Source organism: Silurus aristotelis (genome assembly GCF_946808225.1).
Source record: "Silurus aristotelis genome assembly, chromosome: 23".
Taxonomy (NCBI): domain Eukaryota; kingdom Metazoa; phylum Chordata; class Actinopteri; order Siluriformes; family Siluridae; genus Silurus; species Silurus aristotelis.
Genome location: NC_139596.1, coordinates 5,722,644 through 5,749,677, shown reverse-complemented (window position 1 = coordinate 5,749,677; position 27,034 = coordinate 5,722,644). Strand labels below are relative to the sequence as shown.

The 27,034-nt window shown below is 39.4% G+C and overlaps 2 protein-coding genes across 7 annotated transcripts in view; both read right to left on the bottom strand.

The window, feature by feature from the left end:
• The window catches only part of cacna1ba (calcium channel, voltage-dependent, N type, alpha 1B subunit, a), a 152,696-nt gene extending 145,237 nt beyond the window's left edge, over nucleotides 1–7,459 (bottom strand). For 2 of the 3 annotated variants that reach the window (XM_083526783.1, XM_083526782.1), the window contains exons 1-3: nucleotides 6,443–7,459; nucleotides 3,717–3,823; nucleotides 1,081–1,220 (exon numbers count right to left, since the gene is read on the bottom strand). In XM_083526783.1, the coding sequence (XP_083382909.1) occupies nucleotides 1,081–1,220; nucleotides 3,717–3,823; nucleotides 6,443–6,701 (506 nt within the window). In that variant the 5' untranslated portion in view covers nucleotides 6,702–7,459. The remainder of the gene's footprint in view (nucleotides 1–1,080; nucleotides 1,221–3,716; nucleotides 3,824–6,442) is intronic. The other variant, XM_083526781.1, reaches the window with a different exon arrangement.
• A 2,800-nt stretch (nucleotides 7,460–10,259) lies between these two features.
• On the bottom strand, nucleotides 10,260–25,636 carry ehmt1a (euchromatic histone-lysine N-methyltransferase 1a). 4 transcript variants are annotated; one of them, XM_083526837.1, is made up of 24 exons: nucleotides 25,555–25,636; nucleotides 25,008–25,145; nucleotides 22,325–22,728; nucleotides 22,068–22,179; nucleotides 21,855–21,967; nucleotides 20,524–20,758; nucleotides 19,767–19,912; nucleotides 19,463–19,606; nucleotides 17,695–17,903; nucleotides 17,493–17,585; nucleotides 17,141–17,223; nucleotides 16,908–17,014; nucleotides 16,683–16,805; nucleotides 16,510–16,611; nucleotides 16,199–16,303; nucleotides 15,656–15,810; nucleotides 15,297–15,464; nucleotides 14,709–14,850; nucleotides 14,535–14,612; nucleotides 14,241–14,356; nucleotides 14,034–14,120; nucleotides 11,260–11,338; nucleotides 10,941–11,116; nucleotides 10,260–10,854 (listed from the first exon to the last, which is right to left on the bottom strand). In XM_083526837.1, exons 2-24 carry the CDS (start codon nucleotides 25,027–25,029, stop codon nucleotides 10,644–10,646), a joined length of 3,210 nt encoding a protein of 1,069 aa, XP_083382963.1. In that variant the 5' UTR covers nucleotides 25,030–25,145; nucleotides 25,555–25,636; the 3' UTR covers nucleotides 10,260–10,643. The 4 variants fall into 4 exon arrangements, with proteins under 4 accessions (XP_083382963.1, XP_083382962.1, XP_083382961.1 ...); XM_083526836.1 differs by having other exon boundaries at nucleotides 25,479–25,616; XM_083526835.1 differs by having other exon boundaries at nucleotides 25,008–25,141; nucleotides 25,479–25,616.
• Between the last annotated feature and the right edge of the window lie 1,398 nt (nucleotides 25,637–27,034).

The window sequence follows — 27,034 nt, the reverse complement described above, 5'->3', positions numbered from 1 at the left end:
ATAATTTACACTAGTTCTTGCTTCTTTTTTTTTTTTTTTAAATACAAAGTGAGCCGCTTTAAATGGATTCTGCAGCTCACTGCACTGGTCTTTCCCTTTTAGCAAGAACAGCCGCTGCTTCCACTAAATCTGTTTATTGCTCTGAGGTTGCAGGATGATGTAAACCCTGGTGGATGGGGCCAAATAAATCTGCCAGTCATTAGTGAAAGTGAACCAGGACCCTCCCAAGTGGAGGCAGTAACCATACAGAGATGTGCTCTGACGCAAGCCTAAACCGTCACTGCTCGCTCCCCCAGGGCGACATCCTCGGGCCGTGTCAGCTATCACTGGCTAACTTTGCACTTTCCCAGTCTGCTCAACACAACCAGTGGATCTGGACTGTCAACATTGCAACTGCTTCTATAACTGTGTAAGACCTCCATCCTGCTATGAGAGCACACATTTCAGGCTTGTAAGAATCTTATTTTTTCAGCAACTGTGAACTGTTCCAAATGAAACAGTTGTTTCACAATGAAATTCTTAGCATCCACATTTAGGGTACAGTTTGTCATTTTTAGAAGTGTTGGTATTAAACACAATGAGCTGATATACACACGGGGATGAGGCAAGGCCAATTTGCAGTTTAAGCTTTTTCTCTAATATCTGCTTCAAAAAATGCTACTTCAAATGATCCTATGCTTATAATCTTGCATAATAATCATGTTAGAAAAGCTGTTTTTTTCCCAATATTGCCTGATAAAATATTGCCTGATTGCCTAAAAAAGCTTGTTTCAAATGTCTAAACAGGAAATTGGCCTTGCCCCCTGATATCCAGCTCTGTCTATTTTACTTTCAATGGTGATGGGGTGAATTTTTTGAGAAGGAGAAATATTTGTAATGTTTTCAGTTTTCTGCAATTTAAGTCTTAGTAGTAGTAATGGCCCCAGAGAGTACACACACAGCTACTTTAATTTGTAATCTCTTGATGCAAAGGTAAGCAGTGACACGGTGCATGAGCGTTCTTTTCAATGTGCTGACACAATCGTGTCAGAATGGCAGTGTGTGTCACTGAGCATAACACTAGGAAATCTGTCGACTCACCCCGTCAGCACAACGACGAAATCCATTACATTCCAGCCGTTACGGAGGTAGGAGTCTTTATGAAAAGCAAAGCCAAGTGCAATGATCTTAATCCCAGCCTCAAAGCAAAATATGCCAATGAAGTAGGGCTCTGTGTCATCCTGCAAGAGAGAAATGAAAAATCATGAGGGGAAACAGAATAAAATGGAGATGAATCGATGGGTCTTATATTATAACAAGTCTGAATTAAAAAAGAATAATAATCATATCCAGTACTGTGTAAATGTTTTAGGCAGGTGAGAAAAAATGCTACTAAGTAAGTATGCTTTCAAAAATGTTTATTTTTTTTTTATCATTTAACAAAATGGAAAGTAAATGAACAGAAGAGAAATCATATAATTCTAAAAAGGACACTATAAAGCTGTATAAAGCTCATACAGCTGAAAATGACCATATGAAAGTTCTTTAAGCAACTTATAAGTTGTGAGCCATAAATCTTCCAATAATTCAACTGAGCCACTGCAGCAAATCAGCTCCCATAGACACACATTAACTACTATTCCTTTTAACAGGTGCCTTTGCCCTAGTCGAATCGATAGTCGTCTTTGTCTTCAGTTATAAATTTGTTTTTAATTTCTTTATTAAGATTAAAGAAAGGAATTTTACAATTGTTGTACTAATTACAAATATTCTATTTGAACTTCAGCATGATCTGAATACAAAATTGCAAAATCACCAGTTCGAAGTAATGAGTGTTTTTACATATAAATGTTTACAAACCCAGGAACTTAGGAGCGTATGCTCTCTTAGGTTTCTTTAAACAAACTGAATTTCCATGAATTCCACACTTCCTGAGTGAATGCTCTCGTGCTCTTATGCTCTCATGATTTCCAGATAAATGAATGTGTGTACAGTTTGATAAATGAGGCCCAATGTCCCAGAACAGCAGCTCTGAAAAATGCTCAATGCTGAGTATTTTTAGTAACCTATTTATGATAACTTATGTGCTGGCCCATGCTACAACTAAATGAATCAAACAGAAAACACAGAGCAACACAAATACACATATAATTTCTTCTAATAACCCATGAGTTAGACCCTCACCCAGCTGAACTGGTCTAGCGTTGTGAGAAGGCAGCTGCAAGGCCCATGGACTGATTAAATGGCACCTTGTTTTCATAAAAGCTTTGCCGTTGGTGCTTAAGACCCCCCCCCCATGTGCAACACGGCTCTCAGCATTTACCTCTTTTTAATGATGTGACATTATGGAAGACGTGGATTTGAATATGGGGGGTATGAACAGGAGTTTGATCCTGGTCGATTTACAAAGCTGCACTGGGGAGAGCCTTGCAGCTACATGACACAAACACACACACATACACACGTACACACCATCCCCACTGAGGTAATTCTCACAAGAGGGGGATTTCAAAGGTCTTAACCAGGGCATGCAGACATGGACTCCTGTAGGTGACTTGACTTTTCCTTTAGATGAATTAGACATAGTAAATGTAAATGTTACTGTACATAAGTAGCTTTTTCACGTATCTGTACTTTACTAAAGAATTTCCATTTGAGAGACTTTTACTTTATGTCACTACATTTCAAAGTCAAATATCTTATGTGTTTTTAAATCCTATATTTTAATTTGGTTCTAAAGTAAATTTTTAGCTTCAAGGTTTTGGTCTCGTGATAATTTGAACAGATATCAATCAGTGAACGACAAATTAAAATTCTTTCAATAGATTGGTGTGCTAAGAGTAACATTTCACATATTTCAGTAAAATAAAATGTGAAATAGATGTAAAAAAAAAAAAAAAGGCAGTATTTTCTAATAAACTGAGTTGATGAAAAAATTATAATACAAACATTATAGCCATAACAAATCATAGTATTTTCGATGCTTAAGTACATTTGAGGGCAAATAGTTTCACACTTTTAAGATGAAGGGAACAATTTTACTTTACTGGAGTAATGTTTATATAGTGTATCTTTACTTTAACTTAAGTAAACGGTTTGTGTACCACTGGGTGTGTCTCTGGTTGCACCTGAATAAAGTGAAATTTACTTTTTAGCAAATTATCATGTCATTTTTTTTTTTTGCACAATTAGATAAACACTAATACTTACAAGTGTAGTTATTTGGCTAAACAGGCTTGCTAATAATTGAGCTAATCAACACTGAAATCATCCACCAAACTAGAAAACTAGCTACGGATATTCTGTTCTGGTTAATTATATTGTAAAAACCAGCAGTCAGGTATAATAGTAAGTATCCATCGTGTATCCATCGTTAGGATACATGTAAAAAATTTTATACATAAAGCGAATGTCTTTCGTTAAACCTGTGTAATTTAAACCGGTTTCTAAATCTCTGAAAGGAAGCTAAAATTAAAACCATTGCTTGCTGGCAAGTTTTTAGCAATCAGGGAAATAAACTGAGTTCAAATTGAAAACCTGGGTATAAATAGCTCCTGCCATGTTTTCTGTATTATTTAAAGAATTGCTATCGAGTTTTATTATGATTAACTGTTGTGAAAGTCTCTCAAATTTATCTGTGATTCAGGGGGATGATTTAAAAGTATATTTCGTACATAGGTTCAGTGTTTACAGTTAAAAAATGACTAAATGACTTATAGATTGACTAAAACACTCACCAGTCGCTCAGACATCGGGGTTTTATCATCTGCAGGTAAATGCTGCTCCAAGGCCAGGACGATGCAGTTGGCTATGATGGTGGCAAGGATCATGTACTCAAACGGAGTGAGACCGTCAAGAACGTAACACATGATTTAAACACATATGCAGAGAGCAATGGATTTTGAGCAGTGATTGTATATCAGTGTTATGCCAGTAAGTATGATTATTCTACACTGAAGATGCGTAGGATATCTGCTTTATGTGCCTTGCAGAGTCATTGCCATTATTACAGTCATTAGACATGGCTCATACGGCTCACAGACAGCATTAACTCTCTATTTGTAGATACAATAACCGAGAGGTGACTCTGTTAATGGTTTTCTGTCTTCACATTATCCAAGTGTCTATAGTGGGAATGGAAGATATGACAATGTATATGCAATATTTTATGCATCTTATAGGTCTTGGCATGTGTGAGTGCTTTTAAAATGCCACCGTTTTATTCGGACAAGTACCTGCATATATTTTTGTAATTCTTTGTGTAATAAAACACAATAAAACCGTCTTACGACACGCAAAGAATAAAGGCTGAGAAATTGCAGAGACCATTTGGCCAATCCTGACAGTTTGCTTTTAGTAGTGGTGAAATGTTTATAGTGTAAATTGCTATTTAACAAAAACATTTTAACATGGCACATTTTTTTGTGAATAAATATTCACATTCAAATTATCACATATAACTTAATTATGAATTTACATTCCCCTCTAATGTGAATATTTAAATAAGACCCACTAAAACTGCTGTAAAACATTCCTAATAAAGTAAAAGGTTGTGACTAGCCTACTTTTCCAAGTATGAGCACTAAAGAGATGGCTGTGTGAATTGCTCGAATGCCACCCACATTCCAAATCGGTGCCAGGTTTGGGTTTTTTTTTTGCTCTTAACTTCTTCGTGTTTCTGGCCACATGGAATGGGACTTCGTTTCAACACCTTGGAAAGCTCCAGATTGGAAACAAGTGAGAAGTGAAGACAAAGGATTACATAAGAGTCAATCATTTTGAATCTTTACCAAATATTTCAATCTGAAGCTCCGTTAAGACAGAAACTGCGCTATAGATTTACATTCAGTCGTCTGGTCACTTTAGAGTTTATAATATACTGCAGATTGACAAGCGTTCGTCTCTTCCTATGTGAAACAGAGCCTGGCAGCAGGGTGGAGAGTAGTAGCGATGTCTTGGTGCGATTAATAGCTGCATTTTAGGCACTCATTGCTGCTGTTCCCATGGGGAAATGTGAGCGGGTAATTTGGGCAGCCTAATGCAAGAGCTGGTTGCTAGGAGCGACCAAGAGGCTCGCAGCATCCGAGAGGATCAATAGCCAATTGGCTGAGAAAGGAATATAAAGACGAATGTGGAAAAACGGCTACACAGGAGCGCAAGAGGAACCACGGAAACCTCGTGTGTTTTCTTTTTTCGCTTGTGTCTGAAATCGAGCGACTACAAAAGGCGGTGTTCAGCATATGCATCTGTCAAAAATATAAATGCACCACTACTGCCTTCTACTGATCTTCTAAACCTTTATTTTGCACCTGCCTAATTCAGTTTAATCTCACACTAGACCAATTTCTACTCATAGCTTTGGAATCATCTTATTTCCATTTCTACTTCTATTGATTCTTCTCTAGTCATTTGTGGGGTTTTTTTGTTTGTTGGTTTTGTTTTGTTTTGTTTTTTTTGGGGGGGGGGGTGCAACATCTGGGGTGTGGTCACCTTTGAAACAAAGCTCTCCACCTCAAATGCACCAACAGAATCCCATCTAAGCTTGTAATGATCAGAATGCCCTTTGTGTGATGCAGGTATTAACTACAAAGCTACAATAATGCCATAATACAGTGAGTATTTCGGTTTTACATGTTAAGTTAAGAATCAGATGTTAAGTTGACCTTTAAAGAAATTACACATCATTCCTTTTACCTGTTGTCCAAGCTCAGTCCAGGGCATACTGATGCTACCTTCTGCAATCAGGAGCTTCAGGAATTTTTGGGTTAATCCTCACAGCTTTCATTCCATGTGGTCACTGTTTCCTTCTCTTCACCCTCTCTCCTTTCTTTAAGCACTTCTAATCCTCTTAAAAACTTTCCTCAAGGGATTGTTTAGCTAACTCTCCTTCCATTCTACCCAAAGTGACTTACAGCTAAGAACGGATCCAATTGAGCACTTAAGAGGACCTACTAGTGGTAGCGCAACTCAGTGGTGCTGGAAATTGAACTCACAACCTGCTGCCCAAAGCCTCTGGCACTCAATCATCACTGTTCTTATAAGAAGAAGTAGTGGCTCAGAGGTTAAGGCTCTGGGTCATTGATCAGAGGGTTGAGGGTTCAAGCTCCATTGCCACTAATGGGCCCTTGAGCAAGGCCCTTAACCTGTTTTTCTGCTCCAGGGGTGCTGTATAATGGTTATTTTAATAAGCTGTGATATAGGAAGCAAGAATTTAACTGTGCTGTAAATGTGACAAACTGTTTCCTTAAATTTAATCCAATTCTGATCAGGGAAACACTGAGTTGTGGGCTTCTACATTACCTCCTTACAGGTTTACTAGGACTTTCTCACTCCTAGTGCATCTAGAGTTGCGTCTGGTTGGAAAATGCTCACAGAAATTTCATGAATAAAAGACAAAAACAACATGTACACGTGCTGATTTAAGAATAAGGCATGCGTAAAAGGGCGTGCGTAAAAGGATATGGCCACTCCGTGACTCTCTTGGCGTACTTCCGAATCACGTTATCCTCGCTGAAGATGAAGAGAGAGCGGTTGACGGTGAGGCAGTTCTGTTTGACGGGGATTGGGTTGTAGATGGCCATGGTGCGGGCTCGCTGGGCCATGGTCTGTTTGTAGATCCTGGGGGCTCCCGGGGGCCCCTGCTGGCGGCTCGGCCCGCGGCCCGCGCCGGACGGAGAGCCGCCTGCATAGCGCACCGGCAGGTCGTCTTCGAAACGGGCCATTGTAGAAACGCACAGGTCTGAGCGCAGGAACGAGACTCGGTTTCAGACTGGGCATGCAGAAGGAGCATCACAACGCGCGGTGTAGTCCAAGCCACGAGGTTGCATCAGGATGAGGTCCGGCTACAGCATCCGACAGAGCAGCTCCATTCAGCAAGCATCAGTCAGAAGATTGGAGCGAGAAGAAAAAGGCCCTGGGATTATTCCAGATAAAAACCCACTGTGCGCATCTCTTCTTTTACATCCATAAACACACACACACACACACACACACTCACACACACAAATCAGGTGCCTACAAATCTGAAGTTTATCTTGTCATGTTGCACGATCCTTTCACATGCACGCTCTCCTGGTGCTCATTTCCCTCAAAGATCTCAATGTGGTGTCCAAATGCAAAAAAAATAAATAATAACAATAATAAAAACAAGCACACACAAGAGCGCGCACGTCTCCGATCGTGTTACTGTTCTGGTGATGCAGGCGAGCCCGATTATTATTATTATTATTATTTTTTTTTTAAAGATCCGGTACTGTTTGGAGATGTTTAGAGATGGAGATGCGTGGAGAAGGTTCTTCAGGTTCCGACTTCTATCCTCCTTCCCAGGATTGGTGCTCCTGCAGAAGATCTCCCGCACCTGATCTTATTTTAGGAGAAAAAAAAGAAAGAAAGAAAGAAAGAAAGAATCGGAATAACAGAGAGCGACACTTGGAGCTCAGGCTGGAAGAAGAAGAAAGAACCTGAAGCGCGTTGATGCAGCCGCTGCTGGTTCCAGAGCGGGTCACGTGACGCCACGGCAGTGGCCCCGCCTGTGTTTCAGTCTCCATGGCACCGGGAGGGGAAAAACCGGCAAAACACGGAAGTCCAAACGTGTTCCCACTGGATACCGAGAGCACTAGATAGGCAGCGGAAGTCATTACCTCATACCCTGTGTAGTGCACTTCTAGAGGGAGAGAGGAGACGTTTGGGACTGCATTGACTGATGAGGGGGTCTTAAATTTGGGGGAAATCAAGGGATAGTGAGGATATGTGGTTTATTATGCAGGGTTATGAATTTTCTGGAGGCAGATATGTGTTCAGATTATTTCGGAAGGCTTTCTAAGACTCAGAGATGAAGCTGTAGGTTTGCTTTGTTGAGTTTTCTGTCATATAAAAGTGATCCTTCAGGTTTTTCAGTATAAACAAGCTTGCTTTTCTGTTTACCTGTTTGTAAGAGCAGAGGAAAAGAGATGCAGGTGGTGAGGAGAACATGAGTGCAAACAGGAAGTAACTTGTCCTATGCATAATCCACAACATGAAACATCATTTAATCGAATGTGGATATTATTTTTTAATGAATCAGAAAATGGCATAACTGACACATTTCTGGGGTACAACAAAGAAAAACTAACTTTATTGAAACTGTAAAAAAATGTATTCGGTGCCACCAAAGATGACGATGAGTTCAGTTTTGGAGTTTGGTTTCCTTAAAGATTTAATCCTCAGAGTTTTTCCAGGCCACAGTCACCACTGGGGAACAAACTTATAGGCACTAAACTCATACATTTCATTTCATAACCTCGTAATCTCTGTAAAGCTGAATTGAAAATTTGTTAACTAAGAATGTAACAGCGATTATGTTTTGTGTCATTGATTATTTTCCTATGACAACAAACACCTAAGTGTGTTATTCCTCACATCTATTCAGCAGCTTTATTTCCACAATTGTTTAAATTACTGTTATAAACCTGTTTAGTGCCCCAAAAGAATCAATGCATTAAAATAAAAGGAAACCTGCCACTAAAATTCAGGTGAACGAAGTAATAATCGCATGCTTTCAATTATGATATAAATTGTGATTATTGGTGCATGTTGAAAACTGTTAACTTTGTAGCACAAAAGGCTATTAAGATTTGCATGATGCTTTAACTGGGACACGCACACCACTGACCATGTGTTTACCGCATTCCTGTGGAAATATCATGTTTAGTTTCGATTCGCATCGAGATAAAAGTTAACAATATGATGCATAGATTTTAAAAGTGTGCATCAGATAGAAGTTGGCATTTGTATTGTAATGCATCTTTCTTAGCGTATTTGCATCGGTGGAAACCAATTTATTTATATATAATCATTTTTAGATGCTTTTTATTTGTATTATTTAGAAAGCGACCAATAATTTGTGACCAATATTTAATATATAGACCGATTTCTCCTCGCCAAACTGTTTCTCGAGCACGTTCTCTCAGCACCTCCGATGCTACGTGAATGTGACGCATCACAACACTACAGAGACCGAATACAGATTAACATGGCAGAGGTAGAGCTGTGACTTCCCAAAGACAGAACAGGAAAAGAAATTTCATCTTTTTACTTCTTGCACTACAAAGTTTGTGAAAGGGGCCATGCGTTAGAAGTCAGAAGGCACTTAAGTAAATTTATGATTTGCTGTCTGTCTGAACCACAAAAAATTATAATAATCTGGACCATATTGAATTGCATAGCATATTTTTTTTACTGCTTTGTATCGCATTGAATAAGATTGTGTTGAATCAAATTGAAATCAGATCGCAGTGCATGTATCGTTGGCTATGCATTGAGATGTGAATCGCATCGGCCTTACTTATGAGGATGAGCATTCCTATTGCAAAATAACTCATCAGAATTGTGTGGTTCACTATTATGTGTGGCATTTTGTAGGTAAAGGTGAGGTAAAGGTGATAAAAACCACCGGGAGGATGCAAAGAATACGGCAAAACTGCGGAGTTGTCATTTTTTTTGGCTTGGATTGACACAGAAACGTTATTGATCACTAAAAGAAGAGAACCTTAAAATCCAACAGCTCAGCAATTGACTTTTTCTGGCCTGCATTAAAACAGTAAAGGGTTTAGGGAATGGTGTGGAGTAGGTCTGTGTTGTCTTTGTTTTTATTTTTTGGAAAGTGTGCAGGATTTGATGCAGCTGGAGGCAGTGCACTCGGCCAAGCACTGATTGAAAGTGTCTGAACACTCAATCTGGCTGTTTGCCTCATGGGAACAGAATTGCAGGAAACAGTGTGTTAATTGCGCAGTTTTCTTTTGTAAACCTCATGTTCTAGAGGAGTATAGGATTTAGTGCTGGCAATGCAGGACTCTTCACGGAAATGATTTCTCTCTAATACAACATCGGTCTCGAACACTGACGTATACTTGCTTTCATAACGTCAGCTGTTCCTGTAATTCATCTGAAAGCCTTATCTGATCATTCTGCTCAGTTCCTGTTCAGGTAAGTGTTCGAGTGTCTAAACAGTATCACCTATTAAGAATCTGGCATGTAACCAGCTGTTAATGCACGGAAAGCTAAAACACATCCAGGAGAATAATCCGGAACAGTGCATGGTTATTTTGCAGCTGTTTAATTTCACCAATCGGTGCTTTTCGCATTGCTCAGCAATTTTCTTTGTCACCAAAACAGAAACGAATTAAATGCTACGACGTTAAAAATACACAAGTCATATCCAAGGAATAGCAGTATTTCATGGAAATGGAATTTTAGTTCCAATGAAACAAGGAGTAAAACTGAAGGAATACATGTCAAGCATATAAAAGAAAATATCTACAAAAACGCTTTAATCGGCATGTTTTTCATAATTGCAAACAGCACTGAAATAAAATTGGGATGAGTAAAACAAAAATCTTAAAATGGAGGCAAATCCTCTGCCTCATGGGCTTAAAAATCAACACTAATAAAATATATACTGCACGTTGGTATTTTTCCTTTTATGATGTCAAAAAAAGCTATTGTTTTTCTATCCATTCAAAATCCAGCTAAATTTTTTTACTTAAAATTTTTTTTTTCCATAAAACATCCTCTTTGTAGATTTAAATAACAATAAGAAAATACCCCGTGGTAGAATGCTACCAAAAAACACAAACTGGAAGTGGTACATAAACAGTTCATGTCTGCAGTGTCCTCACAGAGGCAGGTCAGGGTTGGCTTGCTGCTTGTCCTGTGTTGGCTGAGCGAATGTGCCGAGTGCTGGCTACCTGAGAGGAACTCCGGACAGGAGGCGTTTGAGCCGAGCTGTCCACATGGCCGTGTCCCAAACATGCCCCCGAGTGCCTACAATTAGGAGAACTGCACTGACAACTGAAGTACTTCTTCTTAATCTCCCAGTACTGATCGCCGTAATCAAACCTTGGGTTAAGAGAAACAAGAAATAAGAACAGGAGAGTGTAAATATAAATTATATATATAGTGATAGAGAGATAAAAAACCCTTACCCCAGCTCGTCTCCAGCTCGTATGGGTTTGCAGGAGAACAGTGCGATTCGTGGGAAGCGCAGGTCCTGGTGTTTGGTGAACACTCGCACAGGAAACAGATTGGGCTCACACAGGTGGTTCATAAACCTACTGACATTGCCATAGAATTGGGCATCGATGCAGAAGACCTCGCCAACCTGCGAGGGGAAAATAAAGGCCCACAAATTAAAAGCATTTATTCCATCCAATTGGATGTAGCTGAGAATCTACAGCACAGCCTGCTGGCCAGATGCGGCTCAAAGCCCCAGCACCTGTTTACCATCAATGGTACAATACTGACCTTATTATCCAGATTAAACATGTAGGAGTCGTTGTCTCGAACGTTTGCTTCGCCGTCTGAAATGATCTCGCCGGCGAACCTGCACACACAGCAACACAAAAAATATGATTTGGTCCAAACAGCAGGAAATGAATTACAGATGAATAATTGATAACTATTATGGTTCTCTTTCTGTGCTCCATTTCATATTCAATTAAAATCCCTTTTCTTGAGAGGAGACTATTTAAAAGTAGTACTTCCGAATTTGAAATCCAACCTCTATCAACAGGAATGTATCTCCAGAGCATGTGATCAACAAAAGACACATTTTCGATCCACTGAAAACAGAACAGCTCTAAATCTGTATAACTAATTATTTAACAGATCAAATGAATGCTAATGGCATTGACCGGGTTGCCTTCACCGCCTCAAGAGCTTTTTTTTTTTTTTTTTTTTATTAAAGAATGCCTTGAATAGGTGACTATTTTTTAGATCAATTCCAAAATGTAATCATTTATCTTGTGGTAGCAAAAAAGGTCAACAAATATCAATAATTTAATTAATTATTTTTAAGATAAAAATCCAATAAATGAACTGATGCAAGAACAGCAAAATAAATAAATAAATAAATAAATAAATAAATAAATAAATAAACAAAACAGTGTCATGGAATAAAAACTATTTAAGACAACTGTTTGGATCAATTTCAAAAATCCTCTGCTGGCAACTTCTTAATTGCTACCAAACCTTCACATGTTTAAGCACTGTTTTAAGATTTTGCTAATGAAGACATGAACACACTCACAGCCCGGGAAACATTATGTCCTCCACCACCTAGTGGTGAAGAACTAAATAATAGGAGACTGACTAATTAAAAGTCCATTGCTTCCTAAACAGGTTGAGTATAAAGTGCAATAGGAAAGTATTCAGATACCCTTCACTTTTTTCTTGTTTCAGCCTGATATGACAAGGTTCAAATTGAATTTTTTTTCCTCGTCAATCCACACTCAGAACCTTAAATGACTAATTAAAAACAGCATTCTAGAAATGTCTCTTTTTATATATATATATTATATATATATATATATATATATATATATATATATATATATATATATATATATATATATATATATATATATATATAAACTATAACAAGTACATAAGTATTTAAAACCTTTGCAGCAATACTTAGTAATTAACTCGGGTGTCTCCCATTTCTCTTGATCACTGCTGAGATGTTTCTACACCTTAACTAGAGTCTACCTGTGGAAAAGTTTATTGATTGGGCATAATTTGGAAAGGCACAAACAATGAATATCAGAACACAAACTAAGCCATGAGGTCAAAGAAACTGCCTGGAAAGTTTAGAAACAGGACTGTTGTAAGGCACAGATCTTGGGAAGGTAAAAAGAAAACTCTCCTGAAGATTCCCAAAAGCACAGTGGTCTCCATAATTCTCAAATCGAAGAAGTGTGCCACAACCAGAGGTCTTCCAAGAGACGGTAATTTGGCTAAACTCAAACACTGACTAAACACTAAAGGTAGAAGGGCCTTAGTTGGAAAGGTGACAAAGAACCCTATGGTCACTCTGACTGAGCTCTGGAAATTCTGTGCGGAGCTGTAACACAGTTCCAGAAGGACAATCATCACTGCAGCCCTCCACCAGTCTTGGCTTTATAGCAGCCTGGCTAGACAGAAGCCTCTCCATAAGGCAAAACCCATGGAAGTCTGTTTGGAGTTTGCCAACAGGCACCTGAAGGACTCTCAGACTGTATGGAACAAGATTCTCCAGTCTGATGAAACCATGATTTAACTGTTTGGCCTCAATTGTAAATGTTATGACTGGAGAAAAAAATCAAGCACTGCTCATAATCTGCACCAAAGTAAAGCATGGTGGTGGCAACATCATGCTGTGGGGGTGTTTTTCTTTTGCAGGGACTTAGCAACTGGTCAGGGTTGAGGGAAAGCTGAACGGAGCAAGTACAGAGTTATCCTCAATAAAAACCTGTTCCACAGTGCCCAGAACCTCAGTCTGGGGCGAAGGTTCACCTTCCTACATGACAACCATGTGTGGATAAATGAGGGGAAAAAAAAATTCTGAACAATTATAGCATCAATTGTAGACTGCAACAAAACTGAAAAAAGTGAAAAGTGAACGGAGTCTCTCTCTATATAAATATATATATACTTTTAAACAACAGCATTATTGTGTTGGTCTGCTGATGTACAAACATAAGAGAATCTTAATAAATCTTACCAAAAAGAGATTGTCATTCTAAACTTAAAAAGTTTGAAGTTTGGATCATGAGTTTATCAGTAAAGGATTTTCCATTTATTTTCAAATTTTCAAGTAATTTTTTTCCTGGTCAGAGTAGCAAAGAATCTGAAACTGAGGCTGGAACACAAACATTTACAGCAAGGGGGATTTTAGCATAGTTCATCCACCCACCAAGTTATTTTAGGAGGTGGAGGGAAACTAGTACCTGGAGCAAACCAACATTGACAGAACGAGGACATGTGAAACTTCACACAGTCAGTAACCTGAACTCAAGATAAAACATGAGCTGTAAAGCAACAATGCTTCCTTCTGCACCACTGTGCCACACACTAGATGTTTTAACTTTTTTTGAATGGTGGAAATGCATGAAGTGCCTTTTGATCTTTAGTGCCTTTGAAAGTTTTAGCTTGAAAATGTGTTTGATTTATTTTTACAGGTTATTAACACACATGCTACAGAAGAGATTTCCGTCATTAAAGACTTCCGAAGGATGTGATCACTTTAAAAACCTTACTCGCATATGAAGGCTCCTTTAGGAACATCCTGCAGAGCTCTCACACCCCAGCCCATTTTAGCCGTGCGAAAGACTTGCAGTCGTGCCCTAACAACACACAAACACAAAGTCAGGAATTGGACTCTAATATAATAAAAACCCGTTTATAATACACACATACACAGAAATATCATTGCAGGCAAACGTGACGAGCAAACACACTGTTACCGCAATCGATTTTGCACCACTCTGTTCCGGCACGTTCTCCAGCACGCGCAGGCATGATTGCATTCAAACAGAAAGGGTGGGTCTTCTCTACAGAACTCCTGCAGCAGACGACCTTCCTGCACACACCACAGATGATTGGAATAACAACCTCGACGTGGCGATCATGCAAAAAAAACGCTTTCTCTCATCACACAGAGGAATAGAGCAGCTGGACACTGACTGGTTCTGTCATATAGCGATCATTTCTAATAATTAGGCAGTTAGTAAACAGGAAAAAAAAAGATCTCATCTCACCCTGTCGTACCAGCAGCGTATACTAAGCTGGCCACAGATGCAGCTGCTGGATGAGCAGTCGTCTTTACATGTGCAGTGCTTCGACCCAGACACAGAAACACACAAAAATTTTTAAAAAGCATAATTAAAGACTGCATAAATTTACCTGTGCATGTTTGTGTCTGATTTTCTCACCTGTAAGTGTGTGATATTTTCATCGATGTTCACCTGAGCGGTGAAACAGTTTTCAGGGACATATTTGAAGCTTGGACAAGGCTCCTGGTCCACTCCGTTCACACAGGTCACAGGGATGTCTTCATAACCCCGAGACAAATCTCTGTGTGACGAGACATTAAACAAACACCTGAAGACACTGCAAAAGACACTCTGCCCGTGAAACATCTGAAATCTGCAAGAATGCAATTTTTTCAATATAATTTTGAACTATATTATTATTCTTTTTGCCCTTGTTACCGTTTTACATTTGCTTTTAAGTTTTTTTTTTGTTTTTTTACTTATTGTGTCTTAATATAAGCAAAAAAAATTTTGGTGGATTTCTTTTATTCTGCCTTCTTTCCTTCCTCTTCCCTTCTTGAATTTTTTCTTCTTCACATTTTCATTTATTTTTCCTTTCTTTCTCGTTGTTTTCCTCTTTTCTACACCCCATGTTGCCTTCCTTTATTTATATCCCTTTTTTCCCACCCATTAACATAACATTTTCACCAGATCTTTTGTCTGTACAATTGAAACATGATAGAGTGAGATAGCTATTCCTAGAGCTACCTGCAGAGAAGCTGCTCTCCCTGTCTGTCTCTGCCATTACGAGCATCAGTGAGTTTTTTGCTGGTGTTAAGGATGCTCCACATCTTGGAGGTGATGCTACAGCATTCTAAAGGGGTTTCTCCATCTTTGTTCTTCAGGTTCACATCTGCTCCTCGGGACAGAAAGAGCCTGTGTACAGAGCAGTTCATTACGACAATGAAATACTGCAAAAATATCTGCAGGTCTAAAAAAAGTACAAGACGTCGAATATCAGACTAAACAGTTGTAATTAAAAGAAATGCCTGATAGCGGATAATGTGAAAAAATAATAATTATGTGTCTCCATCTGAGTGGGACAAACCCCACAGCTCCACACTCACATGACGCAATCCAACTGGTTCTGTCTGACAGCAATGTGCAAAGGCGTGTCCCCGTGTATGTTCATAGTATGCAGGTCTGATCTGTTCTCCAGCAGAAGTTGAGCGATGTCTGTACAGCCAGCAAATGCTGCCCAGTGCAAACAGATATTCTCCTCCTAGAAATAATTATAGCACCAATAATGTTAAATGGGCTGTATAGGATACGTTAATAAGCTCTTTTTAGTCTCCAAAACTTTATAAACTCTTAAGAATAAGGAAATGAAATACAATTACATCACGAGAACACAGCTGCACTGCCTACCCTGACATTTCATCCTGCACTGAAAAATCCTTCTCTTACTCTCTGACCTACAAGAATACCTCAAATGTGGCAGAGCTGAGCAGCTCCGCTGTAAATCTATGGTGGTCCTAATTTGGGGCCCATAAAATCTAAACAGGGGGGAAAAGAACTGGCTAGACTGATTTTATGATTTAACTATCTGTCTAACATCGCAGGATTGAAATCCTTCAGCCTCAGCCCTGCTCTTCAAAACCAGCACCCACCTTATCTCTCATATGGATATCGGCTCCACGGGCAATCAACAGCTTCGCCTGCTGTGTGTGCAAATTTTCAGTTGCCCAGGTAATGGGGGTCCAACCGCCGTCATCCTGAGAAGTTCACATATAACAACTCACGATTACACAGGTCAGAGCTATTTTTAAGTCCCTCTCTTACGTGCTCTCTCAAGTTTTCTGACACCTGTCTCAGGTCAATATCAGAGTGAGTGAATGAGTGAGTGAGTGGGTGAGTGTGTGTGTATATATATAAATATATATAAGAGCTGCACACATGAAGTGCACATATCACTGCATACCTTACAGTTAACATCTACAGAGGCAGTGGATAGGAGATGCTGCAGAATACCGATGTGGCCTCCTCGAGTCACCATGTGGAGACATGTAGAGCCCCTTATATTCTGTGAGAAGACAGTAGAATGAGAGTTTGATACAGCACAAATCAGCTACACAATAGAATGTGTCTTCTTACCTTGTGTGATGTTGAGGCCCCGGCCTTCAGTAGGTACTCTACTGTCTCCATGTGGTTGTTCTCACACGCGTCCATCAGAGGAGTGCGCTGCTGGTCATCACACGTGTCCAGGTTTGCCCCCGCCTCAATGGGACACACACAGAAGTGCATTTAGCCAACACTTATTCAGAACGAATGACTGGGCTGACAGGTTGATGTTGGCAGCCTCGTGAAGCTTTATGGTACCTGGACCAGGATGTGGCAGATCTCTTTGTAGCCTTCAGCAGCAGCTGCATGGAGTGGGGTACGCCTCCTCTCACTCTCCATTTGCAAGTTAGGGTCCGTTCCTTCTACTTATAGCCACAAAATCGACAAATGATTTCATCAGTGTTTCACGTGGGCAATAACGACGCTATTTAGCTCTGTAACAGGCAATGTCTGAAATCATTCTAGGTGATTATTCATACAACCCCCCTTACCCAGCATGTGCATGACTTGTTGAAGCTCTCCTCTTTTAGCGGAGAAGAACAGCTGCTTTGGGGGAAGCTTTGACCTTTTATATCTTAGAAAGGAAACAGTAAAAAATTAAATTGCACATAATCAAACGAATGCATCAAAAATCATGTACCGCAGATGAAAATCTTTAAATAATGAATAATAAAGTAAACTCTTGCATCTCTGTAACTCTCTCTACATGTCCCACTTTCCTAATGTGACCCAGTGGAATTACATGATCATTACCTACTAGATCATAATAAGTTCTTTGCCCTAAAGATATTTAATCACAATAACCTGTGCTCTAAAATTTTGAGCAATTTGTATACAGCTTACTTTCCATCCTCCAGTGCTTCCAGAACCGTCTCCAGTGACTCTACAGCATGTTCCACAGGTGTATCATCAGGTGAAGAGACCTGTCCTTGCTTTCTACAAAATATAAATCAAATAATACTATATAAAAGCAATAAAAATCATAGACAACTCATAAAAGAATAATCTCCAGTTAAAACAGAAAATGTTACAGCTGCCAGCCTACTCTGCCAAAGCGAAGTCTTCTTTATCTGCAGGTAAAGCAGCTGCAGTGATTGGAGTAATTGGAAAGGCTTTGGGGATGGTGACCTCTTTGGCCTGGCTAGCCTCCTCACCGCAGTGAGGGCAGAAGAGCTGACCACGAATCGTCGGCGCACAGCTCTGGTGGAACCGGTGAGAGATGTGCCCATCTGGCTGGCATTCCATAAACGTTCCCTGCAAAAGAAAATAACAAAAATTACAGCCATTAATAATTAAAAACATTTCCACATCAATTTCACTGAATTGGCTTTCAGATTATGTATTTCTGCTATATGAAACGCTCTATATTTAGTCCCAGAGGACTGACTGTTTCTGCCCCTCTCCCCTCCGTGGATCTTCCCACTTCGTCCAGGCCTGCCGCTGGATGGTGTTCTCTTCGATTGGAGGTCACTCTGTGCAGCTGGGGACGGTTTCTAATTAACACCTTGGGTGGTTCCATGAAATTCCGGAGTAAAAATAGGAGCTTTGAGGATGGATTTGGACTGTAGTTAATGTCAACAGTCTGCTACATTGACTCAGGAATACAGTTTGCTTCTGATCACCATCACTGTAACCCACAACATCGTATATCTGCAATAAATGGACTTTCGGTGCAACCCAGATGAGGATGGGTTCCCTCTTAAGTCTGGTTCCTCTCAAGGCTTCTTTCTTTGCCATCTCGGGGAGTTTTTCCTTCTGCAGTCACCACCGGCTCGTTCATCAGGGACAAACTTACTTATAAAGAACAATTTTTTATCACCACATTATCTGTGTAAAGCTGCTTTGAGACAATCTTCATTGTTAAAAAATGCTATACAAATAAAAATGAATTGAACTGATTTGAATTGAATTGACTGGCTGTCACAAATGCCTTCAATGGAGACACAAAGATTTTCACAAAGACACCGCCAACTTTTTTTAACCCTTGTTTCAATGACGCATTATCAGATCAGACCGTAGGCTTCCAGTGTACATTAAAAACATGCATTCTTATATTTATTTTCCTAAATCGTGCACCAAACAGAGTGTGAACCATATATGTGCACCAGTCTCTATACTAATGTAGTTATACTCTAAGAAAAAAGCTTCCGCTTGCACAGCACCGACATTCCAGTAACCTGGAAAAATGGAAATCTTTCATTTTCCATCAGTATAAATCCTGCTGTAAGATTAAACAGGACACTGCTGAGTTTCTGTGTATAGAGTATAGAGACACTATTTTTAGGTGCTTCCGAGTTAGTACAATAGTATAACACCAATAAGCTGCCAAAATAAGCTTTAAAACGTGTTGGCTGGGTAAAGACAAAGAAATACTTATAATATACATTTTTAATGTCTTGAGTGGCTGCTCGCACAGAAACCATTAATCATTCCTGTTAATTAAATAAAGTCAATGCTGAACATAGGCAACACCCAAAACAGGTGAAAATTTCAACTGATTTTAGCTGATCTTTTCCCACAAATATTCCAATGTACCATATAAAGTCTTTATAGGTATACATCTTCATCTATGCAAGATAACAGGCTGAGTTATGCCATGCCAATGCCAAAGGATAGCAAAGGAACTTTACATTACAACCAAAAATAATTAAGGTCAGGTACAGGGATTTATCAGCATCAGCATTTATCAGCTTCAGACACTTCTGACCTTTTATTGGTGGTGCCTTTAACAATAATGTAATGAAGATCTTTTGAAAGAAGACAGAAAACACTAAATATTCTTCTCCACTAATGACAGCCGAGGCTGTACTCACAGCTCTGCAGAAGACACCACAGCCTGGGCAGCTCTGATGTTTGACCATGCCGGCCCGGTGATCCTCACACAGCACCAGCAGTGGGATCCGCAAAGATGGGCGCATCATCTCCTGCTTCTGGATCGGTCTTCGACATAAACTCAGCTACGTGTGGAGAAAGAGAGAGAAGAATTGTTACGATTTGTAGCAGACAGGAAGAAAAGAACCAAAAAAAGTAAATAGAAATATTTGCACTCTTTTGCAAATTGAGACACTGAGAGGAAGTGATAGCTGATAGGGAAGTGTTAGACAAAAATAGCAATACCTTCCCATCTACACCTTCTACAGCCATGCACTTTCCCTCTGCCAGCGTTACTACGTCCTGGTTCCTGGGCGTTTCCATGCGGCAGCTGCACAGAGGCGGCTCCAGGGTCTCGTCCGACTCCATATTTTCCTTATCCTCAGGCAAACCTGGAAAACAGCAGCTATTTCTCAGTTCTTCTGCGAGATACATGTACAAGAGTTGAACACCTTAAGAGGTATTGTTAAAGGCTACAGGAAAATGCAGGTGCATAAGAGGACTCCTGTGGAACCCAAAACATATTATATACATAATATAAATATATTTATTTATATTGAGTTTTAAGATAAAGTGTGTGTTGAGAGTTCATGATTAGTACTTTACACTAGAGCAGCACAGAACTGTTTATTAATCATTGCATTACATTTAGTCAATCTTTGTTTTGTAATGTGAACACTGCCAGGACTGAGTTTGCTCACTAAATACAATACACTAAGAGAAATACAGGGAACCTACCAAGTGCCCTACATTTGGGATTCATCCATATGTAAGTTGCATTTTATTGTCTGTAGAAGTTTACATTTAAATGCCTCAGTTATTAAATATATACACACCAGAAGTGTGCACTTGACCCAAAAACATCAACATCTTTCTGTTTCTTGTGCACAATAGTTGCATAAGAAGTATGAGGTAAAATAAGAGTCATAGATTGTATTATTTTTCTGGCAGAATAAATTGTAACACTGATGTACAGAGCAGTGTAAGAACCTTTACTGAGTACCTGTGTGTATAGCGGTGAAGACACTCTCCTCTGCCAGCGTGTGTAGAGGAAGCTCTGTATATTCCTCTTGGATGTTTTCTGGAGATGTGACACCTTCACTCTCGTTCTGGAGTTCAGCCGAACCTTCTTCAGCCGCTCTTCCACTCAGCTTCTCGCTGCTGTCCATGTTTGTTCTGGGTTTGAAAGCCTCCTCTAAGGGCAGCTGTACTCCTCTGACTTCACATGACACCGGTTTCTAATGACAGGATACGATAATCCTTATTAAGACTTAATATTCAGATGGAGTCGAATATTCATAATTTTACAACACCATATATAGAATGAAACAAAAATAGCTTTCTACAGTCTATATACAGTACCTATACAACACTACACACTAACCTAAATAAGTTGGGACGTGGTGTGAAATGTAAAAAAAAAAAAAAACAGAATGAAATGAATTGCAAATCTCATAAACCTAAATTTTATTCACAATAGAACATAGAAAACATATAAACGGTTAAACTGAGGAAACGCATCAAGAATATTCTCTGGGCCAAAGCTCATTTAGAACGCACTGAGGCAAAGTGGAAAAGGGAAAAAGTAAACGCCGGCGTTTCTGGATCATGTTCACGCATACCTTCTTCTTTGCATGATAAAGATATAACCTACATTTGTGGGACGACATGGCAAACAAAAGTGTTTATCGAGGTGTTTAATGAGCCCATGCTGTGATTTCCATTACCGAATTATGTCTGTTTTAAATGCAGTGCCGCCTGAAAAAAAATCACAAGCTTCCAATGTTGATTTTCGCCCATTTGTCCCCTTGTGAACAGAGATTCTCCAGATTCCCGACATCTTTTAATGATCTCATGTACTGTAAATGATGAGATATTTAACTGTTTTGCAATTTTATGTTGAACATTATTCTAAAATTGTTTTTTTGTCTTTTCCAGATTGGTGAAGCTCTGGCCCTTTTTTACATCTGGGAGACTCTGCCTCTCTCAGATACACTATTTATACACAATCATCTTATTGACCTGCTGTCAATGAACCTCATTAGTTGCAAAATATTTCTTAAACTGTTTAATCTTTATAACATGTACTTTTCCAGCCTTTTGTTGCCCCGGCCCAACTTTTTTGATACGTGTTGGTTTTCCCCTACACATTCCCATACACATTTCCTCAGTGTAAACATTTGATATGTTTTCTATGTTCGACTGTGGGTTTATGAGATTTGCAGTTCATTGCATTCTGTTTTTATTTACATTTTACACAGTAACCCCACTTCCTAGTACTATATAAAGTAAATAATAAGCACTGTTGTGATGTAATCAGTTAAAGCCACTCACTTGGCTGTTTGAGGTAGGTAAGAGGAGGTTCTGCTGAGCTGACACTTTGGTTTTCTTTTTGGGAACAAAGCTGTACAAGCCCATCTTCCTCTTCTTCTTTTTCTTCTTTGTGACTGCGTAGAAACAAAAGAACAGAGAAGAGTAGTGTCGGTTTATGCTCCAGTTGACATTGGATGGCGGAGAAATCAATACAAGGAGGAAAGAAACACTGACCTGCTTGCGTTTTTGCGGAGCCTTTCGGGCTCTGAGGGAGCTTCAACTGAGTAGACGACATGAACTTCAACTCTGTGTCTTTTACTTTAGTGCTTTTTTCTGCGTTCGGGTTCTTGACACGTGAACACAAAAAGGTAGAGCAAGACATTTGGATACTAAAGCTGTTGGCAACAAACTGGTGATTTTTTCTCTCTTGCTGAATAATGATACTATCATAGCAAAAAAACAAACAAACTGTGATGTATATTGTATCTAACCTTCAGATCATCCACAGCAGGAGCAGGACTGGCCATGGTCTTCCATGCTAAGCGTGACTGCACCAGCGTAGACCCTTTATTCCCCTCTGCAGAGCTTTTTGAGCTAGTATCATTTCTCTCTGTTCGCCAAGATGTCCTGGAGGAGCTCTGAAGAGACTTAACTGCATAAGTCTGAGTTGGTGCAACATCAGAATCTGAACTCTGAGTCTTCTCAAGTGGGCTTGTTGCAGTGTCTGACACCTTACTGGTGTGAGAGGATGTGGTTTTTGCTGCAGTCTTTCCAGAAAGCAAATGAAGGCCTGTTTCTGTGTCTTTCTGTGTTCTTTCCGACTCCGAGGCTCCACCCTTGGGCTTGAGTTTCTTTTTCCTTCCTCGCTTTGATGCATCACCAGGCTTGTCCACACCTAGACAATTATAATCATTTAACAAATCCACAGTAACGTATTTACGTCTTTTAACCCTAAACGTATCCATTCGTAGAGCTCTACACTGACACCGTGCCGTCTCGACTGGAGGACAGCGTCTACTTTCTGCTTTAAAATTGCTCTCAATGTACTTATTAACAGAAATGCATTCATATTTGATTACTTTAGCTGAAGTTGTCTAACTACATAGGAATACTGTAAACTTGACAGTACAGCAAAACCCAAAAAATATAGCTTGAGACAGGAATAAGAAACAACAGTAGCTGCTGTACCACCACGATGTTCTTGGTGGGATTCTACACAAACACAAGTGTATCTGGAGTGGAAGAAAAAACAGCTAAAAAAAAAAGGTAGCAACAGCAGCAATCTGGTTCTCTTCTGACCTCTCAACAACAAGGTGTTTCTGTACAGGTGCCTCTTACTGGATGCTTCATTTGTAAACTCTCATGAACGTTGAGTCATTCAAATCCTAAAAGACCTGCGGTTTCTAAAACACTTATACGGCGCAAACAACTATACCAAGATAAAACATCAAGATTTTCCTCATTCTGATATCCGTTGGAAACAGACCTGCATCTACATGATCTGTCTGCCCTGCACTGCTGCCACATGCGGAGCTGATTGGATCATTTCATGATGTAGATCATACTGGTTGGTAAGTGTATGCCTGAAGCGTAAGAACTGAATAATAAATTATGGGGTTGATCAGTGATTTTATTTTTTCTTTCCGGATCCGGAAAGAAAGCTGTGCCCTACACAGCATTCGTCAATTAGAGACAACTCTGTGCAGCTGAGGTTCATTCTACATGAACTGTCTTCAGATCATGAAGTTACTAAGCAACTCAAGAACTATAATATTGGATTTGGACTGCATTTATTTTTAATGATTTTTATAATATTATTATGTAATTATCATGGTTTTTCTATCTATCATCACCCTACTGAACTCTACCCTACACTGCTAGGACACTAATGGACCATAAAACTTACTGATCTCACTGCCGGTAATCATCACGCAGTTCAGCTCCACTTTGTACATTTTCGTCTCTGGATAATTATAAATGCATATTACTGTAATTCATAGAATATCTTTTGCATATGTACATATGTTTTGCATACGCACCGTGTATACCTTTTGTACAGGTGAACACCCAAAGTGCATATTTTATATTGTAAATTTATATATATCCCATACTTCTTTACACAAATTCTCTTGAAATAAACTTCTCTTCAATAGATCATATGTTTCTGATTCACTGAACAGTGATTCGATTCACTGATTCGCATCGGTGCATCGGATACAAGATGGCATTTGTATTGCAGTGCATAATTTTTTGTTACATATTTGCAAAAAATATATATATTTTTTTACATTTATTTATTAGTAGTTACGCTACACTTTCATTCTTTAGAAAGCGAAACACATGACGTATCGCAACACTACCACAACCTGTAGGTGTGTCCCGAGAGCCACATAGAATACAGATTAACATGGCAGAGGTAGAGCTGTAACTTCCTGGAGACAGAACAGGAAAAATATGTTTTGAAATTGAATCTTCTTTTTTTGCATTACAAAGGCTTGTTTTTGAAAGGGTCCATGATTTAGAAATCAGAGGGCACATAAGTACATTTATGATTTGCTGTCTGGTCGAACCAAAGACATAAAAGCCAGCAATCAGTACTGTTGAATCGAATTCCAGTGAATAGAATCAATTAGAAATCGGATCGCACTGAATCGTAACGGGGTAAATCGTATCGCATCGGTAGCTGCTTTATATGCATTTCATCCATCTAAACAGTCTACTACAATGACTTGGGACTGCAGTTTGCATTTATTCACCCATCACTTAACAAGTGCACCACAACAATGAAGGAACTGTAATGAATTGACATTCGGTGTCACCCAGATGATAATGGAGTCGAATTTGGAGTCGGGTTCTTCTCAAGGTTTCTAGTTCATTGTCCATCAGTTTGTTTTTCCTTTCCACTGTAAGCCACTGGCTCATTCATTAGATATAAACTTATATTAACTAAGATCAAAATTCATATTTTCTAACCAATTTCTCTCTGTAAAGTCGTTTTGGGACAACGTATATTGTTAAAAGTGCTATACAAATAAATTGCTTTGTAGGCAATGCATATGAAAATATAGACACACTGCCCTAAGTTCATGTTATGATTTGTGCTCTTATAATAATAATAATAATAATAATAATAATAATAATAATAATAATAAAAACAACAACAACAGAACTTACCAGGTTTTTTGGATTTGGCCATGGCTCTCAGAAGTCCAGTCAGAGGAGATGGTGCTGAAGTTTTCCAGTTTTGCAGACTGGCTGAACAACTGCGATCAGATTGAGCTCTCAGATCCTCAGTTACCTCCTGTTTCCTAACTGACACAAGTACATTCATTAGCGTTTATATTATAGCTTTATATCATCACTGCATCATAACACACTATTAAACCAAATTCATACGGTGACAATCGTGCAAGCCCACAAAACCACACAGGGACTGATGCTAATATTGCGCAAAAGAGAAGTGGAGAAGGTGAGAAGTCCCTCCTGTGAGCCCACCGCACGACCACCAGCTAGGCTAAGCTAACGCTAGCGAAAACACCATTCATCAAAAAACACCGCGGTTTGACAGAACCAGTGCGGCTTTTAAAGCCTAAAACGAGTCCACAGTGTTAAAGAAAACCTCGAAATGGTCAAACAGGTTCCTACCTGTCAGAATAAAAGAAGCTTCATGCTCAGGAGGAGGTTAAAAACAAAGAAAGTTTAGAGGCAGCGCTTGACTCACTTCCTCTGGCTCTAGAGGAGCCTGGAGCTCTAGAGCCGCAATGGTGATCTCGAGCGACTCCTGCTGGCTGCTTCCTTAATCACCTCGAGTCGCCTACTTTTTATTTCTGTTACAATTCGATACATTTGAAATCGAATAAAATGTATTAAAGTACAAATATTAGTGTGAACACAATTTTTAATTGTCAATATTGTCTGTAAGTAATGTGTTTTTACAAGTGGCAACAAATCTCTGATTTGGCGTCTGTATTATTATCAGGAACCCTGAGAGGAACCAGAACCAGATTCACAGGTTGGTCTTCAAAGTGGTAGATTATTTGATTATTTTAGATTATTGCATACAGTATCTTACATAAGTGAGTACACCCCCCACATTTTTTCAACCATTTTATTATATCTTCTCAAGGGACAATCCCATAGAACTGAAACTGCCCTCTGAAAATAACTCAACATACAGCCATTATTGTCTAAATAGCCTGCAACAAAAGTAAGTACACCCTAAGTTAACATGTCAAAACTGTGTCCAAAGTGTCAAAATATTGTCGGAGCATCATTGTTATCCAGCACTGCCTTAATCCTCCTGGGCATTTAATTCACCAGAGCTGCACAGGTTGTTGCTGGGATCCTCTTCCACTCCTCCATAATGATATCACGGAGCTGTAAGACACATGAAGCTTCACTTTCTGCTTGACGATGCACCACATGTGCTCAGTAGGGATCAGGTCTGGAGACATTCTTGACCACGCTATCACCTTCACCTTCCTCAACAAGCCAGTTGTCATCTTGGCGGTGTGTTTTGAGTTGTTATAATGTTAGAAAACTGCCGTTTCGGCCCAGTTTCTGAAGAGGCCCTACCCTACATGAATCATGTTCTGCTTCAGAATGTCACATTACATGTTGAAATCCATGTTTCCTTCAAGAAACCGCAGCTCTCCAGTAACAGCAGCACTCATGCAGCCCCAGATCATGATGCTACCAGTAGGCAAGACACAATTTTCTTGGTTCTCCTTACCAAGGCCTCACCACACATGCTGGACACCAGCTGAGCAAAATGAGTTTATTTTTCTCTCATCAGACCACAGGACATGGTTCCAGTAATTCATGCTCCAGGAAACAGGTTGTCTCCAGAAAACTGTTTTCTTGTGAGCACCTTCGGAAGAGGCTTTCTTTATATATATATATATATATATATGCTTCATGCTTTGTTAACAAGTACAGACTGCAACTTATCTGCTGTTATATAAACTTCATCACCTCTAATCTATTCATGAGTAGAAGTCGAAGATGATGACCAAGTACTACAGAGCATTTCCAGTGCAGTAACGTTACTGAATGAAACTGAAGTGCTAATAATATACTACCGCATGGATTGTTTAAGCGTGTAAACTTCCTCCACTGCTGCTAAAGAGACCGGTGCCGATCGATTTCCATGTAATGTCTGTTAGTGTCTTCCTCGAGGTTTTCATCAGTGGCAGCTTCTT

What these genes read in the sequence shown, in the direction of transcription:
- ehmt1a (XM_083526837.1), bottom strand. Translation starts at nt 25,029, where the DNA reads ATGGCCAAATCCAAAAAACCTG. An exon ending in TCTGCCACATCCTGGTCCAG is followed by an intron (nt 16,806 to 16,907) that starts GTACCATAAAGC and finishes TGTCCCATTGAG; the next exon opens with GCGGGGGCAAACCTGGACAC. An exon ending in TACGCTGCTGGTACGACAGG is followed by an intron (nt 14,357 to 14,534) that starts GTGAGATGAGAT and finishes TGGTGTGTGCAG; the next exon opens with GAAGGTCGTCTGCTGCAGGA.